Below are 19,986 nucleotides of genomic sequence, written 5' to 3' on the forward strand. Positions count from 1 at the left end.
TGCCCTCCCATTGGCCTTATCTTCACTCAGCTCGAAACCCAAAGTCAGAAGATCTTTTGCTGCTTCCATAAGGGTGGTCTTTAACGGGACAGAGACTAGATGAAGGATTACCCAGTCCAGGCATTGCTCATTCACAAATTGTACCACCCGTATTTCATCCGAATTTATATATCTTAGCTTAGGAAGGTGATGTAGCAGTTTCAGCATAATTCTGCGGTTGAGAATCAGATTGTCATCTGTTTGGAGAAGCCTCTCTAAGATAATTATGTTTTCACCGTGCTGCCTCGAAGCTTAAGCCAAATGAGGGTTTTTGCCTGGCTGGGACGACTTTGAGGAGACAGGCTTTAAGTTATCCGGGGATTGCTGAATGGTTTTCAGAATTGCCATTTTTCGTTTGTCTTCTAGAGTCTGAAAAGGCTTGGGGCGATCCCCAACTTCCACCTCCCCCTCTGGCCCGAAGGATTACAGGAGGCCACAACCTCCTTTGTATGTGTTGAGTTTTTGCTAATACCAGATCCAACTGGTGTCCTACATGCCAGTTCTTCCACATCAGTATCCCCCTCAGAGTCAGTAATTATGTCCACGAGTGCACTGAGCCCTAACTCTTCTGCGGTGGTCTCCCCTTGGAGCTCGTATTCTTCTTCTACTAGGATGGACTCTGCACCAGCTTCATTCTGTTTATTCTTCTTTTGGGCCACCGCTCCTCTTTGTTCACCATTCAGAGATTGGCGATACAGTAATTTAGCTGGCGGGGCACTTAGATTCTGCAGAAAGGCCCATGATCCGTTTGATTTCGGTTTATGGACCAATGGAATATTTAGGTATTTCTTTTTGTTGCGCTTCTGTAGGCTTGGTATTAGCATGGGTGGATCTTTTCTGTTTTTCAAATATTGCAAATGGATTGGGCATGGGGGCTCGTAGATTATGCTAATTTTGCCTCGCCACTGTAGCACCCTTGTTGGATGAGGGAAGCTATCCCTTGCTGACTTTGTGGCACCCCACCGTTTGATTGTGGCTCCGGCTGTTGTTTTTCACAGACCCCCGTCCTGGGATTATTATCGGTAGGCTCAGGCTGCCGCAGTATAGTAGGTTCCACAGCCACCAAATGCAGGGGGCTGTGCTGCTGCAATGCAGTGGCGTTTGGGACCTTTAGGGGTTGAGGACATTGGCCCTGAGATTGCGAAGTTGCCCCCACCGTCACCTTAGGGCCACTGATGTCCATGTTTCCATTTTTGAAATGGGCCCTCATCCATTTACAAACTTCCAGCGGTGCCGCCATCATCATGTTTTTGTCAATTACCTCTCCTCTGGCTAAATTGCAAAGTCTGCTTTGCCACTGGGCAGACAATTCTGCTTCTCTGTCCAGTCTAGTTTGAACCGTAGAGGGGAAGGATTCCAGGTATAGCATCTTGGAATGTATCATCGCTAGTAAAGTGCAGAGGCATAGACAGGGTAGGGCCTGAGCGGGCAAGGCCCACCCACAATCTGTAAATTCCCACCCAGCAGCACTGTGTGGGCATTTACAGATGTTAATGTCACTGCGGTTGGCCAAACTACATAAGCTTCAGTCCCCTCTTATTAGACAATCCTGGCTACACCTCTGGTAAAGTGGCCTGATCCTCAAGTCATTCAAAGTTTCATAGAGCTTTGAAAATGGGGCCAAAGATATGGATAATACTGCCATTATGCTGTTTTGAAAATGTGAGGTCGCAGCTAATAAGCAGGATTCATACACCTGCCTATTAGAACGGAAAACCAAATCACTTTCCGAGGCGTCTAATCCCCAGAGCTGCAGTGTTCTTAGCAGTAGCAGAGGCAGCTCTATTGTGGGAAATACACATAGTCCTTTCACAGCTGAGCTGAACTCCCAGGACTGACATACGGGTGATATACTTCTGTTGTGGCTGAAACAATTATGAGAATACCATCCACCATACCCTAACTCAGGTATGGCTTATATTTAGAGATGATTCTGCCACTAGGACAGGAGACTCATGATTATGGGTTTTGGTACAGGGATGCATGTCTTAAATGCATTCTCTGTGCTGCAGAGACTTGGCTGTTACTGCCCCTGTCAAATAGGCACGTGTGTACTCTGAACCTGCTCTGTGTCACTGCTAGAGCAGGCACTGCAGATCAGGATATTGATGCAGCAGAGCACAAGTGTACACTATGCTTTTGGCATGGAGCATACGACAAGAGAATCTGATCAGCAGATTTCCTTTTCAGAGATGGAATTACCGGCATCACTTAAAAATAAAGTAACCGGGATTCTACACTGCTAGCAGATAAGAATTCCTCACAATTCCACACTCCACTGTAATAAAAGTGGTTAGGATCACTATTTACAGTTGTTCTATTAGTTTTGGCTGGTGGTAAATTGGGGAGGATTTGCAAACCTTGGACATTTACGTTACGCTGCCCTTATTTTGCACAGATTTCCTTTTATGCTTTCACACAGACACACACACACACCCTCTGAAGCACCCCACTACTCCACTCCATGTGGCAGAGGAGCCAAGGAGGCCACACTGCACACCCGGAGCATAGCCTCAAGCCTGTGCCAGCCTCTCCCTACATCAATATTTCTTTTCTCTTTTTTTTCAATCTCAAAGAAATAAAGAATCAGATGGGAGCGAAGGAAAAAAAGAAAAGAGCCGAAAAGAAAAGGAAAAAAGAAACATTGATAGAAAGAACGGAAGAAAACTGAGTAGGAAAGGACTGGCACTGGCCTGCTGTCTTGGACTAAGTCCGTGGTGCAGGCTCTTTGTACACATTCCAGAAATTACTTTAGTTGGTCAGAAGGAGGATGCAGACTCTGGTTAGCCATTTCACTGAGTATTTCATTAAACCAAAAGGTACTGCCTAACTTTCCCTATATCATAATGCATCCCTAACTATCAGAACTAGCTAAGGTGCACGTCGGTCGTCGGTGAAAGTCCAACTCAGAATCAGTCCACTGTCCAACTAATCTGCTCTGACCCTGCCACCACTATAACAACAAACATGAGGGGAATGACTCCCTTGTCCTGCAGGCTGATACTCTTCCCAACTCAACTCAATAGGTAATCCTCAAGTAGTTTTGGGCAACTACTCTTTTTAAATCACATAGTTCTGATACAGCACTTTTCAAACTTGTAATTCTCTCTTGCTTTGGTTTACTCTCCTGGTCCTGAGGACCTTCCTTTTCTCTCTTATCTGGATCTGTCCTTTTACCCTCACAGTGCAATGTTATCCAATACGTCACATCTCTCTTTTGACTTTCTGGTTTTCGACCTTTTCACAAAGCTTCCTAGTGTACAACATCTCAGTGCATTTACTTTGACTTAATATCTGTATCTTAATTTTGGGACAAGTATAATTGTACCAGTAATGATTCTCATTATCTTCATTCAATCTCAACAACATATGACTAGGACGAGTATGATTGTTCCAGCAATGATCCTCGTTATCTTCTTTCAATTCCAACAACCTATGACTGGGATGAGTAGGGGCATTCCAATAATAACTCTCAGTCTCTTTCCTGGGTCTCCCAACCTTCTCTGTTACCTGTGGTGTACTGGGATAGCATCACCGGGGTTCTTGCTTGTTTGGGAAAAACCTGTTCCTGTGTCAGGTTGACCTTCTGTATTCTCCGTGCTTGCAGCTACAGCTTTTTTTTTTTACTTGTATTACAATTTTTACAAAACCTTTAAAGCAGTTCCAATTAAATTAAACCTTCAGCCATTTATCATGCTATGTCCTGGCATTTGCTGGAAAGATACATATTTGTTTAGTTTTATCATTCTAAGGGTTCATCATAATGTTCGTTGTTCAGGGATCTAAAGAATAGAGCCACCCCTGTTGCCCATCTTGTGTTCGCCCCACTTGCCAAAGCGTCCAACCATGTCTCTGCATCACAGGATGCCTTACTTGCCAAGATTTTGGTCAAATGTTGTGCTCTCTGCGAGTTAGTCCCTGGGCAGGCAAGTAGCAAATGGCGGGAGATTTCTTTCGTTTCATTTTCTCCACAGAAACAGCAATTATTTGTGGCCGTTTGTTTCCTCCTTGCTCTTACTTCATTTGTCAAAATTTGGTTTAATCTGAACCTCAAGAACATTCTGACCAGCTTTTTGTCTTAAAATTTAGCCAGGTAGTTTCTCACTGTATTGACCTTCGCTGGGATGGTTGGAATATCTCTTGTTGTTTTATACCGATCTGCCAGATCCAGGGTCGCAATCCAGTCTGTTTCTATTAGTCTTCTATCGACTTTATTGCGATTTGTAGATAGTATCTCTGCTTTTGTTTAGCTGTTGTGTTCAGATCTACCAGCATTTGTTTGTTTTTTGCTGCCCATTTAGACATGACGATATTCTTTCCTCGCTCCATTTCTTCATTAATTATGTGCATTACCCTTGATTTGGGCTCTGTGATGGCTTTCCTGTAGAGCATCAGTGTATTTCGCGACACTGTTGCCGCCAGTGATGGGAAACACAGTTCTCTTCTGATCAGTGTCATGGGTGTAGTTTTCGACAGACCGAGGATGTTCCTCCAAAAATAGCTCTCTATTCTGACCCAGATGGATCCTGGCAGCTGTGGCATGGCGTCTGACCTGTATGTTATACTTGCTGTTACTTTAGACTTGTAGAAGTCAATCACTGGGATCAGGGAGAATCGACTGTATTTATTGTCGATAGCTTTTGCTTGCGATGTCAGATTTTTGCAAAAAGTACCTCTTGCATCGTTTGTTCCAAAGCGGTGTTGCTTAACATCACTCCCAGATATTTGAAGACCTCTGCTTTTTCTAAGGTGGTACCGTTGGCAGTCCATTTGTATTTTGCTCCTTGTTTTTTCTTTTTCCCTAAGACCAGGATCTTGGTCTTTTTTTTTGTTCATCTCTAAGCTACGGCTTTTGCAGCTCTTCTGTCGGCACGCTCAGTGTTGGCTTTCCGGTGGTCTTTGCGTTTTATACGGATTTACAGGTCTACTTTTGCTTCTCTGCAACACCGCCACCTATTTCTTTCTTCGAGTAAGGACGCCTCAAGTCCATATTAGTGTCTTTCCAACTCTGCTTCTATGGCTGACGCTGCACGTCAGATTTGCCTGTCCAGGATCCACTCTGGAATAAGACAGTGCTTGTCCATGCGCACGCCTTTGAGCAACCTTAAATCTCGCGGGCCTTCTCTCTCTTCTCCCAGACTCCACCTCTTCCCCTATATTGTGCTGTCGTGGACCTTCCCCTGCGCAACGTTGTAGTGCTTTCTTCCTGTTTGTTGATTCGGTATTCCTACGAGTAGGTTTCTCTTCGTGTCAGTATGAGGTGTTTTTTCTCTAAAAGGGATAACAAGTATTTCTTGATTACAATAAGACATCTAAGTATTTTCATCATGTTTCTCTTTACTGAATGGTTGTATAAGTGTACCATTGGTATGGCTCCTAGGGTGTTCTTCAACAGAACGGGAGTCCTTGTCCACAAAGGGGAGTCTCTCCCGGTGAGGTCCTGCATGCCTCTACCCCTAGGAAGTGTATTGAGGAGCGAGCTCACCTCTCTAGCCTCACAGGGAAAGGCTCCTCCTTGGGGAGAAGTGACGGATTCCTGTGATTCATCACATTACCCAGTTTGGACAATGATAAACCATCTCCTCCACCTTAAACTAGCACTACTTTTCCCATGCACACAATAGAAGTAGTGAAGAATTAGTACATCCTAACTTCTTGTATATTGGAAGTCTTTGTGATCTACAATGATAGCAATCATGAGATGTGCAGAATACCATTGTTGCCTGTGCATTTTAGGTGATCAGAACCCTCTTTGTAGGCTCTGGTATGACACATCCTATTGCTCAAAGTTCTACAAGGCTGCCCACTGCACCCATGCCACTGGTTGGCACTGTATGGATAACTGAGGCCTTGCACGCAATGGATCTGGTCCTTCCTGAGTGAGGGGCACTCCAGGAGTCTTGATCTCCCACAACAGCGTCCCCAGCTGCAGCGTACCTCAAGGGATGGCCTGATCATGCATGCTATATAATATGAACATGAAAATAAAATGAACTACATCCAGCCATTTATATAGGCTTTCATGCTAAACATGTGTGCTTACTGGCTCAGCTTGATAAACGATAGCAGAGTATCTACTCTCAAAAATGTTCACCTGAATACACTTTGATCAACTTCAATAATGGCACTGTCAGTTGTACTAAACCAAACTAAAAACTCTCTGTTTTTAATTTGAGGGTGGGCTAAATGAACATAGAAAAGCAAATTAACATACTATCAGAATCAGACACTTAGAATCCTCCACTGATTTACAATGATCAAAGTTGGAATAGCCACCTACATGATTACATGATCCTATCCAGCCAGTTGTACTAATGAGTCCCAAACCATCACGTCCTGCAAGGGTAATTTTCCTTCCACGTTAAGTCACTTGGTTGAAGTGGTTTGTGATTTTTGCATTGATATGGGCAGACCAGAAGTATCCTGAGCTCTGCATGTATTGCCAGGTTGGTTTATCATAGGATTCACACACTTTGCAAGTCAGTGCTATAGAGAATATATGATGTTAGTTCTTGAAAGCCACACATTCACAAAGCATTGTATCTCACTGTGCAAATAAAGATAGGAAGAGATCTGGTAAAGTGACTAAACTTCAAACTGGGCTTAATTCCTAGCTTCACCATATAACCAAAGTCTGTGATTCTGGGCAAATCTTTTTATCTCAGTGGTCATTATCTGCCCAACTTTGGACTGCCTAGATTTAGTTCCCATTGTACGCTTTTCTAAAGGAACCTCACTCATGATTTAGTAGGTATGTAATGGTGCCCCACATAGTAGGATAATTGTGAACATTCATATATTGAACACCGCCGAGTAGGTGATCCTTTAGCCCACTCATGGCAAAGCCACCATGGCTGTCTTCTGACTGGAACATGAAATACATGACATATTACAATGTTTGGCAGCAGCTTTGTTTTAGATGTTTCAATCAATCAAGCAATCAATCAATCAATCTATACGTTTATTTCGACTGCTTAAAACAATCATAAAGCAGATACAAATATAAAACCACTGCAAATATTACACATCATAATACATATCACTTAAAGACCATCATATACACAAAAACATATCATCAGATAAAAATACATAGATATAGAATATATCGCAAACCATCGGTACAAAACTCCCACCTAGGTGGAGGGCAGCGAGGAAATGATGTGATAATGATAAGATATGATAGGTCATTTATAACGCGCCTAGGTTATACACAAGTGTTTCTAGGTGCGAAAACCTCTCTGATATGTAGTGCATGGATGCTAAAGGAGCCTAACGCTCAAGCTGCAGGTTAATCTTGCAATTCGAGGCAGGAGAGCAGGGGCGGCTTAAATTAGCCGAACTCCCTGATTTTTTAAAGTGCCCTTAATGTTTTTTGACCCAGCGGGAATGAAAGGTGGGCAGAAAAAAATAAATGATCCGCTGATTCCAAGGAATTATTGCAGAAAAGGCACATATAAGACTCTACCCCCCTCTCTGATAATTTACCCACCACCATGTTCAAGGGAAGGAGATTAAATCTTACGCGGAGTAAATGAGAATGTTGGCCAATAGATAGACACCATCCTAGGTATGGCTGCAACATACCTGGAGATGACATTCCCATGTGGGCATTGCTTAAAGTGTTCTCATACTCAACATTCCCTGCTCTGTCTACATATCATTTAAGTATTAGTGCCGTGGCCTATATCCCACAAGATCTATCTGCCAGTGACGGAGGGTGCAACCAGTGGCTTGCATTCATTGAAGCCAAGGTGGTTATGACATGCCTTGACCATCTGATCTTGCTAGCACAGGCAGAAGCCATTACGCCCATTGTTATCTGTCTGGATAATATGGTGTTAGCATTTGCACAGGTAGAGAGCCACAGCAGGGGATGTGCAATAACATAACTGCCTTCAATATCACCAACCCAAGTTCTGAATGATTGGAGAAGGTTGGTGCAAGGGTTAATCAGGTTTGGCAGAATTTATTTTCTTCACGTTGCAATATGTTGACTGGCTCTGCCCTCCAGATCTGGGCACCTTAGAGACCAATGGCACGTGCTTGTGCCGCGTTTACTTTTAACTTTCGGCTGGTCATAAAACTAACATATGCACCCAGTAGTATATGTAGCGCCTTAGGTGTCTGTGCAAGGAGCACAACATCGTCGGCATATACCAATAGGGGCAATCACCTTGTGCCTGCCCATGGTACTTCTGGGGTTATGTTTTCAATAATATATTGTAATGCATTGTATATAGATTGAACAAAATGGGTGCTAAGACCTGCAGAGTCATATCTTAGTACACATTCGGTGTTGCTGTGCATCAGTACTACTAACTTTAACTACCCCCCACCCCCACGGAATGCCCATATCAGTAAGGATCCCCACAACTCTTCCCTGACGACCAGATCGAAGGCCGTGGACGGGACCATAAAAGCCAGTAGAAAGCGCCTTCACTATATTTGGACATCAACAAGAATACGTGCATCCTTGTGCTATTTCCTTCCTAATTGTGTCTTGACGCCTGGACCCCTCGCTCCCTTTTATGAAGACCCTGATTCCCTGGTTGCCTCTATTCTTTCCCTCCTGTCCCCTTCTTTCTCCGTGGTAAGTTGAATCTTGATCTTCTTACTCGTCACGCCTCCTCCCCTTTCCGCCAATGCTTGACTCCTACTATCTTGTTCAATACCTTTCTTCCCCCTCCTTCGTCCCATTTATCTCCAAAGTCACCATTTCCGCTTTTCCCTCCTCGTTCTTTTCCTCAGTCCCCACCCATCATGTGTCTACTGTCTCTTCTCAATTCTCCATAACCTCTGCTCTTTAACCTGTCTGCTTTCCTTCCTCCTCTTTCTGTTGCTCTTCCTCCTCTTTCTGTTGCTCTTCCACCTCTTTCTGTTGCTCTTTCTTCTCTTTCTGTTGCTCTTCCCCCTCTTTCTGTTGCTCTTCCTCCTCTTTCTGATGCTCTTCCTCCTCTTTCTGTTTCTTGTCCTCCCCTTTCTGATGCTCGTCCTCCTCTTTCTGTTGCTCTTACTCCTCTTTCTGTTGCTCGTCCTCTTTCTGTTGCTCTTCCTCCTCTTTCTGTTGCTTGTCTTTATCTTTCTCTTGCACTTCCTCCTCTTTCTGTTGCTTGTCCTTCTCTTTCTATTGCTCTTCCTCCTCTTTCTGATGCTCTTCCTCCTCTTTCTGATGCTCTTCCGCCTCTTTCTGTTTCTCGTCCTCCCCTTTCTGATGCTCGTCCTCCTGTTTCTGTTGCTCTTCCTCCTCTTTCTGTTGCTCTTCCTCCTCTTTCTGTTGCTCCTCCACTTTCTGTTGCTCGTCCTCCTCTTTCTGTTGCTTGTCCTTCTCTTTCTCTACCTCCTCTTTCTGTTGCTCTTCTGTCTCTTTCTGTTGCTCTGCCTCCTCTTTCTGATGCTCTTCCTCCTCTTTCTGTTTCTTGTCCTCCGCTTTCTGATGCTCGTCCTCCTCTTTCTGTTGCTCTTACTCCTCTTTCTGTTGCTCGTCCTCTTTCTGTTGCTCTTCCTCCTCTTTCTGTTGCTTGACCTTCTCTTTCTCTGTCTCTTCCTCCTCTTTCTGTTGCTTGTCCTTCTCTTTCTGTTGCTCTTCCTCCTCTTTCTGATGCTCTTCCTCCTCTTTCTGTTTCTCGTCCTCCCCTTTCTGATGCTCGTCCTCCTCTTTCTGTTGCTCTTACTCCTCTTTCTGTTGCTCGTCCTCTTTCTGTTGCTCTTACTCCTCTTTCTGTTAATTGTCCTTCTCTTTCTCTTGCTCTTCCTCCTCTTTCTGTTGCCAGTCCTTCTCTTTCTGTTGCTCTTCCTCCTCTTTCTGTTTCTCGTCCTCCCCTTTCTGATGCTTGTCCTCCTATTTCTGTTGCTCTTCCTCCTCTTTCTGTTGCTCGTCCTCTGTCTGTTGCTCGTCCTCCTCTTTCTGTTGCTTGTCCTTCTCTTTCTCTTCCCCCTCTTTCTGTTGCTCTTCCGTCTATTACTGTTGCTCTTCCTCCTCTTTCTGTTGCTCTTCCTTCTCTTTCTGACTTGGACCACCTTCAAATTGATTTGGCCCATTCTGCATTTAACTGTGCCCTGGCCTCTATCATGGTCACCCTACTTCCCTCGATTTTCTTGGGTCTCTTTCGCAAACCACCCCAGCCATGGCTCACACCTAATTTCTTCTCGTTGATCATTAGTGTAGCATTCTGTAAGATGTTGGAGAAAGTCTTACTATCCCACTGATCTTATTCCCTTCTCTGATCTACACACTTCTTACGATTCTGTGCTCATTGTTGCTAAAGAATGCTATTTTTCAGGCCTCATCCTTTCACACTGTCCCCGGCCCTGGTGCCTATTCAGAATTCTAAATCACATTCTCTCACCTCCTACTGATGACCCTTCACTAACCTTTTCTCTTTCTCCTTCAAACGTTGTCAATTCCTTTACTAACAAAATCATCCAGTTGAGATCTTCCCTCTCTTGCACCCCCTTATCTCCTGGTTTTCCCCTTCACATGGTCCCCTGTTGTATTTCTCTCTTGATCCCCAATCTTCTCATTTTGCCTGCGGAGAAGAAGTGGCAGTTGTTGCCTTTTCTTTCCCAAAATTTCATTTTTCAAAATTTCGTTTTTTTGGAAAACTAAATTGTAGTTGGGTAAAGGGGGGTTTTCCCCATTACATTTTGATTTTCCCCAAGATGTTGTGTGTTTTGGACCACACCGAAACGACATTTTTGGGGGGAACGAAATTTTTGCGGCATTAAAAAAACCTGTCAAACGTGTGTAGTGGAAAAGTGGAAAAACAGCCAACTGATGGAACCGGATTGTTGGCGCATTTCACCAATTCCGTTTCACTGGCAGTGATTTCAGCCACCCCAGTGGTGGTATAGTTTATAGTGATTCCTTTGAAAATAAAGTTCCGAATTACAAAACCCTCAAACACCATTTTTAGAGTCCATGGGACCCCCATGGGGATTTTTGGCAGACTTACTGCAAGTGGTAATTCTGCGCAGTCAATCTGCTAATTATTGAAAGGAAATTGGAGAATATACCTCGAGCTTTTATCTGGAGGTGCATTCTCCACTTTCCCTTCACACTTGGAATCCGGCGGTGTGGTAAAAGTGGCGGGAACTCTGTTACCACCAAAAAAGTGGCAGTTACTGAATTGCTGCACCAATTAAATCATAATGAGGCCCCATGGTTTCTTGACTCTGGCCTATTTGGACTCAGAAATCACTTCATTACGAAAGGGAGAAGAGTGTTTATTTTTTTATATCTTTTTGAAACCCAAGATTCTATGCATAGCTGGAAAAATAGTAGGAACATATCCAGGACACATAAATTGGTTTCTAGAAACTGCTAAAACCTTATTCACTAACGGACAAATAAAACCGTACCACACTTAACAAAGAAAGAGCCTGCTAGGCTATAAAAGCTTCTGGCACTTTCTAGCTTGATGGCAGAAGAACCTTGACATTTCAAATGGTTACAACGACTGCACTACTGTGGTACGACCTGCAGGGGGGAGTAGAGCTCCATGACATGCCACGCTTTTTTTTTTTACATCTCTCGGCTTTGGAAGCTGAAACGAGAACTGTCAATTGGGAAAAGTATAAATGCTTCACGTTGGGTCCATTTATACCCGTATCGCCGGCATGTTCAATGGTAGGGGGCGAATCAGGGGCTGGGGGGGAAATGAGGGGGTGGGGGCAGGGACGTTTTTATGGGAGGGCAAAAGGGGCACTTGCCCAGGGCCCTCACCCTGGAGGGGGCCCCACAAGGCTGCCTGATCTAAAGAAGTAAGATTCCTTTGTTCACCAGACTTAAATAGCACACACAAGGATATTGTATTGCATGGTGCTGAGGCGCTAAACCTATTGCCTGTCTGTTTTGGAAAGTTCATTTTACCTCAATCAATTCATCATGTACTGCTTTCTGTGTTCACTGTGGTACATATAGTTTGTGTGTTCCTTGCAGTATAACTCCTGTAGCATTCTTTCCTTCCTGTGGGAATTATGTTGATCATGTGCAATAGCCACATTTGAAATGCATACTGACAAATTGAGTGCCACAATGGTTCAGAAGTTAGCTCAGTGTGTTAAGCACTCATTGCAGCAATATGTGTTCCTGTGCAAGATTAGAATAGCACATTCCTGTAAGGCTGGCTGAACCTTTCCTATGTCTGATGTTTATAAACCTGCCTGTGTATGTACTTGGTCTTGCAGCACAACAGGTGCTACTATCAGCAATATACCTGCACTAGGTAGGGGTTGCTATAAAAACGAACATGTCATCCTTATGGTGAAGGTCTAGAAATTGGTGTGCTCAGATGGGGTGTTGTAAAACCTAGGCAATCGCCTCCAACATTGAGCATAAACTGTTAGTCCAAGAGATGAATAAGTATCAGAATTTGGAACCAAAGCATTCATGCTTGTATCCTGGCTTTGCTAGCAGACTCCTATCAATCATCTTATATCTCGTAGAATATTGTACTGTCTTCTGTGAAGTCTACCTCCTCGCATGCTGGTGGCATCGTTTAGCCCATTACTTGATCTTTCTTCTTATGTAGGCCATTTGAGTGGAAGGGGTGAGAGACAGAAGGGAGCAGACCGGATGGTGAAGGGCTCGGGCAAGCATATTTTAAAGTCTGCTCGTTTGACACAAAAAAAAACGCTTTGCATTTTTGTAAAAGCCAAAGGTTTTTCTGCACGTTTATAAATGACAATTTGACAAGCCAGTGTTTTGGAAGTATGTAAAGCTTTAAAATACAAAAGACCAACCCATATTAAATCTGTTAAATCACACTGTTTGGTATGCTGGTACTTATATACGTCTCTTGATGATGGAGAGAATGAAGCTAGAATCATTCTGTGTTACACCCTTCTATAATATTTTGTTTTTAAAAACGGTCATGTTTGGTAATGTGCTGTGTGTACTTTCCAAGTCCGTTTTATAAAATGAGATTATTTTAGTTCATGGTAAGAATTGGAAACAAAAGTGTTCAAATGAAGAAATCGCAGAGTTGGCACAAATACCAGATTCACCCCTTAACCAGTGTGTGTAATGCTGGGCATCTAATTTAATCTTGTATTGTCTAGCCTCTTGAAATTGCCAGTCCCTAAACCTTTCAGAATGGTCAGCCCTTCAGAGAGATTTCCTTCTCAGGGTATGATCTTCAAAACAGCCTCACTCATGGTTTAATTGGCTATAGTGTTGCTTTCACTATAATAGTGAGCATTGATATATTGCACACCACAGGAACGTGTTCCTTTGATCTCTAATGGCGAGACTATTTGAAAACCATGTCCCACTTATAATCTCAGTCGGTCTGGATACAGACACCTTCCTAGTAGCTTCTAATCTGCATCCACTATCCATGCTATGGTACGTGTAGCTTTCTCCTTCCTACCAATTGGTCTGCTCTATCCATGCTTGAGCACGTTTGCATTCTGTGAGGCAGCAAATGTGAAATCTCTGTCTATTCTGGATTATATGTACCTTTTACATTTACATTTACCTTTAGGATTATACAGTCCTGCATTAATACTACAAGCTGCTTACCTTCCCGGATTCTATTGATATAAAGTCTCCTGTATCTATGCTAGAACAGAAGTAACCTCTTCGTAGACTGATTAACAAGTAGCATTTGAAGGCCAACATTATCAGAATGATTAGAGCAAGAATGAAGAGGGTAAGGGGACTTATAGGGAGTAAACATCCTTATTTTTAATGCTGTGAGCAGCATATCAACCTATGGGTTGTGATTGCGGTGGTGGGTGGGGGGGCGCGGGTCAGATATGCTTGAAGTCTGTGCCCAGGGCCCCAAAAGTGCATAAGATGGCCCTGGGTGGGGGTGGGGGGCGGGACATTGTGAGTCATTGTTAGATCAAGGGATGATAGAATGTAAACGTACTTTGGCCAGGACTACATGTGTAAAATGCTTGTTGTTGTTTTTAACAGCGTTCAATAGAAGTACAAACAAAACATGCAAAATTGGAGTTCTATAAATCAAGAATTCTCCCTTTCAATGGCTCATCAGGAGAAAATAAGGAACCACGTGTTGCCACCTTCTCTCTGACTAGGTGGTATTGTATGGAGTGGGCAGCTCAGACCTAAAGACACAAACCACACGGAGTAGTCAGAGGGCATAACCATTCTTTATTTCCCTCTACATCTTACTGCTGATTCCCAGGCTCTACTAGCCCTTCCTCTTCCTCCTGTGACGTCCCCTTCCTGTCTCTAAGGGCGTACCTAAATTGTAGGTGGGTAAAGGGGGGTTTGCCGAGACACTGGAGGCTTCGTTCACCCCGAACAAGGTAAGTAGGCTCTCAGACGGAGTGGAGGAAGCAGTTGAGAAGTACCTCGCAGATCACAGAACCGGGCTGGGAGCAGAAGACATCAAGGAGTGCACAAGCTCTGAGGTAGCAGGACTTGCAGAAAAACTGGCGAACGGCAAGGCACCGGGGAGCGACAGAATAACCAACCTGGCAATCAAGAACCTCCCACCAGCATCAAAGGAACATCTCACAGAGATCTTCAATGCATGCATGAGGCTCCAGTACTTCCCGAGTTCCTGGAAAGAAGCAAGGGTCATCGTTTTTCCAAAGGCCGGCAAACCACTGAGGGATCCAGCAAACTACCGCCCCATCAGCCTGCTTTCTGGATTATCGAAGCTCCTGGAGAAGGTCCTCCTCGCTCGACTCAGTGACTTCACCTCCGAAAGAAATCTACTAGCAAAGGAACAGTTTGGATTTCGAAAGGAGCATGCAACGACTCATCAGCTACTGAGAGTGGTGGACACCATCAGCCACGGATTCAACATCAAGAAGTCCACAGGAATCGTCTTCCTGGATGTCGCCAAAGCATTCGACCGAGTCTGGCACAAGGGACTGCTGCACAAAATGATTGGCCTGGGATTTCCGAACTACCTGGTGAAGACGATTGCAAGCTACCTGGGAGGCCGCACCTTCCATGTCGCCATGCGGTCTGAGATGTCCTCTTCACATCCCATCCGAGCAGGCGTGCCACAGGGATCGAACCTCGGACCCTTCCTGTTCAACCTCTTCACCAACGACATCCCAACAGATCTCCACAAGACGAACCTGGCGCTGTATGCAGACGATGTTGCAGTAATCTCCCAGTCTTTCAGCGAAAAGGAAGTGGCGAAGAACCTGCAAGCTTCATTGGATACCATCGCAAAGTGGTACAGCGACTGGCGGATAGAACTCAACACCAGCAAGACAACTGCAACGCTGTTCACCAGAAAGAAGATCAAGGAGCACCCACACATCAGCCTCAACGGGGAGACCATCAAATGGGAGAGCAGCAGCCGCTACCTCGGTGTGACCCTGGACAGCAAACTCAACTGGGAAAGCCACATTGAGAATACTCAGCAGAAGGCAACAGGAAAGATGGCAGCACTGTACCCACTCCTGAAGAGCAAGTCCATGCCACTCCGGACAAAGATCAACGTCTACAAGGCGATCATCAGACCAACCCTGACTTATGCCTCCCCAGCATGGATGACCTGCCATGAGCGACACCGGAAGAGTCTTCAGATAGTCCAGAACAAGGCCCTGCGGATATCGTCCGGAGCACCAATCTTCACAAAGATAGCAGACCTTCACAGAGACCTGGACATCGAGATGTTGGATGAACATCTAGCGAAGCTGAGTAAGAACTTCTGCCAAGAACTGGATCAGAACCCGAACCCTCTGATCAGAAGACTCACTGCCACCACTGCAAACCCCTTCGACCGCTACCCGCGGCCCATCACTGCGAAGACCCTGTGAAACCAGGAATACTGTGACAAGACCACACAGACCAAGAAGAATACAAACCCACGACTACACACTCAACCCGAGAAGATGGAGTAAGGAGGCTTAAGCCTCGGTATCCAAAAATCACCGCTGATGGATAAAAATCTATCAGCAAGAAGAAGAACAAGCGCAGGGGTTTGCCCATTTACATTTCGATTTTCCTTGACACGTCGTGTGTGTTGGACCCCACCGAAACGAAATTTTGGGGGGGAAACAAAATTTCTGTGGCATAAAAAAACCTGCCAAAAGTGTGTGGTGGAAAAGGTGAAAAACCAGCAAACCACCGGAACCGAATTGTTGGCGAATTTCACCAATTCCGTTTCACTGGCAGTAATTTCACCCACCCAAGTGGTGGTATGGCTGTGGACATCCCCATTTTTAGAGTCCATGGGACCCCCATGGGGATTTTTGGCAGACTTACTGCAAGTGGTCTATCTGCGCAGTCAATCCGCTAATTATTGAAAGTAAATTGGAGAATTTACCTCCAGCTTTTATCTGGAGGTGAATCCTCCAGTTTACCTTCACACTTGGAATTTGGTGGTGTGGTAAAAGTGATGGTAACTCTGTTACCACCGAAAAAGTGGCAGTTACGGAATTGCTGCACCAATGAACTCATAATGAGGCCCCATGGTTTCTTGACTCTGGCCTATTTGGACTCAGAAATCACTTCGTTAGGAAAGTGAGAAGAGTGTTTAGTTTTGATATCTTTTTGAAATCCAAGATTCTATGCATAGCTGGAAAAATAGTAGGAACGTATCTAGGACACATAGGTTGGTTTCTAGAAACTGCTAAAACCTTATTCACTAACGGACAAATAAAACCGTACCACACTTAAGAAAGATGGCAGCCAGCTACACTATAAAAGCGTCTGGCACTTTTTAGCTTGACGGCAGACCCCTGACATTTTAAATGGTTATAACGTCTGCACTACTGTAGTATGACCTGCAGGGGGAAGTAGAGCTCCATGATATGCCACGCTTTTTTTTTAACATCTCTCATGCTCAGCTTTGGAAGCTAAAACGAGAACTGTCAATTGGAAAAAGTAAAAATGCTTCACGTGGGGTCCATTTATACCCGTATCGCCGGCATGTTCAATGGCAGGGGGCGAATCAGGGGGTTGGGGCGGGACATCGCGAGTCGTCCTCAGAACAAGGGATGACAGAATGTAAACGTACTTTGGCCAGGACTGCATGTGTAAAATGCTTGCTGAACATGCGAAATTGGAGTTCTATAAATCAAGAATTCTCCCTTTCAATGGACTCATCAAGAGAAAGTAAGGAACCCCTGTTTAATTCTGGGTTGTCCAGAAGTTGATCTCCATTCGCGTAAAGAAGAGTGGCAACACGCCTTTAGTGTAACGGTCGGCCTCGTGCAGACTTTCTAAACGCCCTGGCTTTTATGCTCCGTTGCTGGTGGTGTGTAGTGGGGCTGCGGGTTCAGCTTCACCTCTTCCACACACGCCTAGATTGATGCATTGCCCTTTCACTCGCCCACCTGTAGAGGCGGAATTTCTTTTTTAGTCACCCTCCTGCTGGTCGGTATGAATGCCAGTCTTATAGTTAGTCAGTGCAAGGCCTTCACTTTTCACGACTCCTTTTCTAGGTCCAAATAGCATTGCCCTCCGTGTGTGGTGGTTTCCATTGCCCAGAGTGGCTGTTGTTTGTGTGTTGTTTACAGGGCAGGGTGACGATCTCTTTCCTCGAATCCTTGCTTCCTGAATTCCATCAACGCCGCCCTCTGTGCGCATCCTCCCTCCCGCTAGTTCAAAACTGAACACGTTGTTGTTCCACATCTGAAGAAACCACACCCAGACTCCGCCGACCTCGGCCAGCAGTTGCGTCGGTGCACGTTTTAATTGGCGATGCGTAATACACATACGCCAGAGCGCTATAGCATAGCGAGGGAGCCTGAACCACCCGAAGGGGGTTCGAGGGTGGGGAGTGGGGCTTTAGGGGGGTGGGTGGTGGCGCCTCAGATAATATTTTTGAATAAGGAATTAACATGGTTCATTATACAGCACACTTTCTGTGAAAAACTGGGCACACATCCACACAGTTTCCAATCTTCTTGTGTGGGGTAACTCATGAAATCCAAAAGATGCAAGTCACCAGCAGTGGAAGGGAGCTTTTCCCTGAGCATTTTCATGATGCTTTCGCCCACAATCTATGCCAGTATTCAAACATTTTCACGATGGCTGTGACGTCATACTTCCATGCTGGCTGCACTGATATATGATACTATTCACATATATGTACCTACTCATGTTTGCTTTGTGCATAATGCCAGGAATGATACCATCAAAAGACATTTCCAAGCTGGCTCTACCAATATATCCCAGTATCCTGTTTGCTTATTTATTTAATTGAGTATTTGTAGAGCACACTAAACCCATGGGCATTAAGGCGCTGGTTACAGGAGTACAAACAGCCTAACACATGGTCACAGGGGCAGCTGGTTCGGAGTCATGGGAGTAAGAGAGTCTCAGGGGCACCAGGAGATAAAGCATCCTGGGCAAACAGCAGTGTTTTGAGGTGTTTCCGAAAGACCCAATTCAATTGTTCAGCTCTGAGGCTGTGGGGAAGGGCATTCAAGTGCTTAGTAACAATGACTGGGACACCCAGTCCCCCCCGCTCTTGTAAGTCTGAATCCCGGCGGGGATCAGTCAGTTGGTGTAAAGCGACGGTGTAGGCCTGGTTGACTGGGCATTTAGGAATTTCCAGCAACAAGTATCTAGGTGCAGTGTTTGCAGTGTTTGCAAAGCATTTGTGGGTAATAGCCAGAGTTTTGAAGATTATACGCTCATGGATGGGGAGCCAATGGGTACTTCTTCTAGCTGCCGTGATATGCTCCTGCCTCGAGATGTTCAATGCAGCCCTCAGAGCATTGTTCTGAATGATCTGCAGTTTATTGAGATTCCGGGTGGATATCCGTGCTAATCGGACGTTGCAGTAGTCCAGTCTAGAACCTATGAGGGCACTGGCAATAGTGAGACAGCTGTCTGCCCGACAGAAGGCGTCTGCAAGCAGCAATCAGTTTTGTAGTGTGTGTAGTAGAAGACGCAATGGCGTTGACCTGCCTGTTTAGTGACAGGGTAGTGTCTAGGTAAACGCCCATGGTTTTGACAGAATTTGAAATAGATATAGTGATGCCGTCAATGGTAAATGACTTGTAGTTTTGATCAAGTTTGTCGAGAATGGTTTGTGTGCCAGTCAGGAGGATTTAAGTCTTGTTGTTGTTGAGGCATAGCAGGTTGGCGGCCATCCATGCTCGGATGGTTTGATAAATAGACTGCAGTTCATTAGAGTCAGAGCTGTGGGGCAGGAGTATTTGGGTGTTGTCCGCATAATTTGTATAGGAGATGGCCTGGCCATCTAGGATGTCGAATAAAGGTTTGGTGAATATATTGTACAGGGTGTGTGAGACACAGGAGCCTTGGGGGATGCCGCAGAAGATAGGGGCGGGAGGGGCAGAGTCAGTATAAGAGAAGACTCTGGAGGATCCATTACATAAGAACGAGTACATCCAGGCAGTGGTCTGTTCAGAAAGGTGAGATGCTGAAGAAAGGTGTTGACAAAGGATTTGGTGGTCCACGAGGTCGAAGGCTGTTGACAGGTCCAGTAAGAGTAGTAGGGATACCTTGTTAGAGTCGTCGTGTTCGTCCATGCCGTATACCTAGTAGGTTGTTCACTTCAAAAATGATCATATTCGGATAGAAGCTGCTCTGGCAAGTATTTTCAGGAGGAAAAGGACGGCGGTAATAGGGCGATAATTAGTAGGGATGTCTGGGTCTAGAGTAGGTTTTTTTAGTAGGGGAAAACCCATGCTTCCTTTAGGTTGGTTAGCACTGTATTTGTGGCAAAGGAGTCATTAATCAGAGAAGAGAGGAACAGTGCCAGTGCTTCAGCGCAATCCTTAACCACTGCAGCTGGGCAGATGTCCTCCTGGCATCTCGACAGTTTAAGACATTTGATAATTTGCATGGTCTCTGCTTCCGAGACTGGTTTAAAGTTGAATTCTGGAAAGATGTCTGCAGTGGCTCTGAGGGCAGAATCTACCCTATCAGTCGAGAAGGAGGCCAGGTTATTTTTCTTTATTAGAATCTTCTTCTGGAGTGAAGCCAGTTTGTCCAACAGGGCTTTTTGGATATTAGCACACCACAAGCTGTCT

At 44.9% G+C, this 19,986-nt stretch overlaps 1 protein-coding gene across 1 annotated transcript; it reads right to left on the reverse strand.

Moving 5' to 3' along the window:
• Positions 1-7,938: 7,938 nt before the first annotated feature.
• LOC138567870 (rho GTPase-activating protein gacV-like) lies at positions 7,939-9,499 on the reverse strand (the record flags this gene model as incomplete). The annotated part of the gene is made up of 1 exon (XM_069646365.1): positions 7,939-9,499. A coding segment is annotated over one exon (336 nt), but the record flags the coding sequence as incomplete, so codon positions are not given.
• Positions 9,500-19,986: the final 10,487 nt, after the last annotated feature.

The sequence above is a fragment of the Ambystoma mexicanum genome, chromosome 2p, assembly GCF_040938575.1.
Source record: "Ambystoma mexicanum isolate Mex_15411 chromosome 2p, UKY_AmexF1_1, whole genome shotgun sequence".
Lineage (NCBI taxonomy): Eukaryota > Metazoa > Chordata > Amphibia > Caudata > Ambystomatidae > Ambystoma > Ambystoma mexicanum.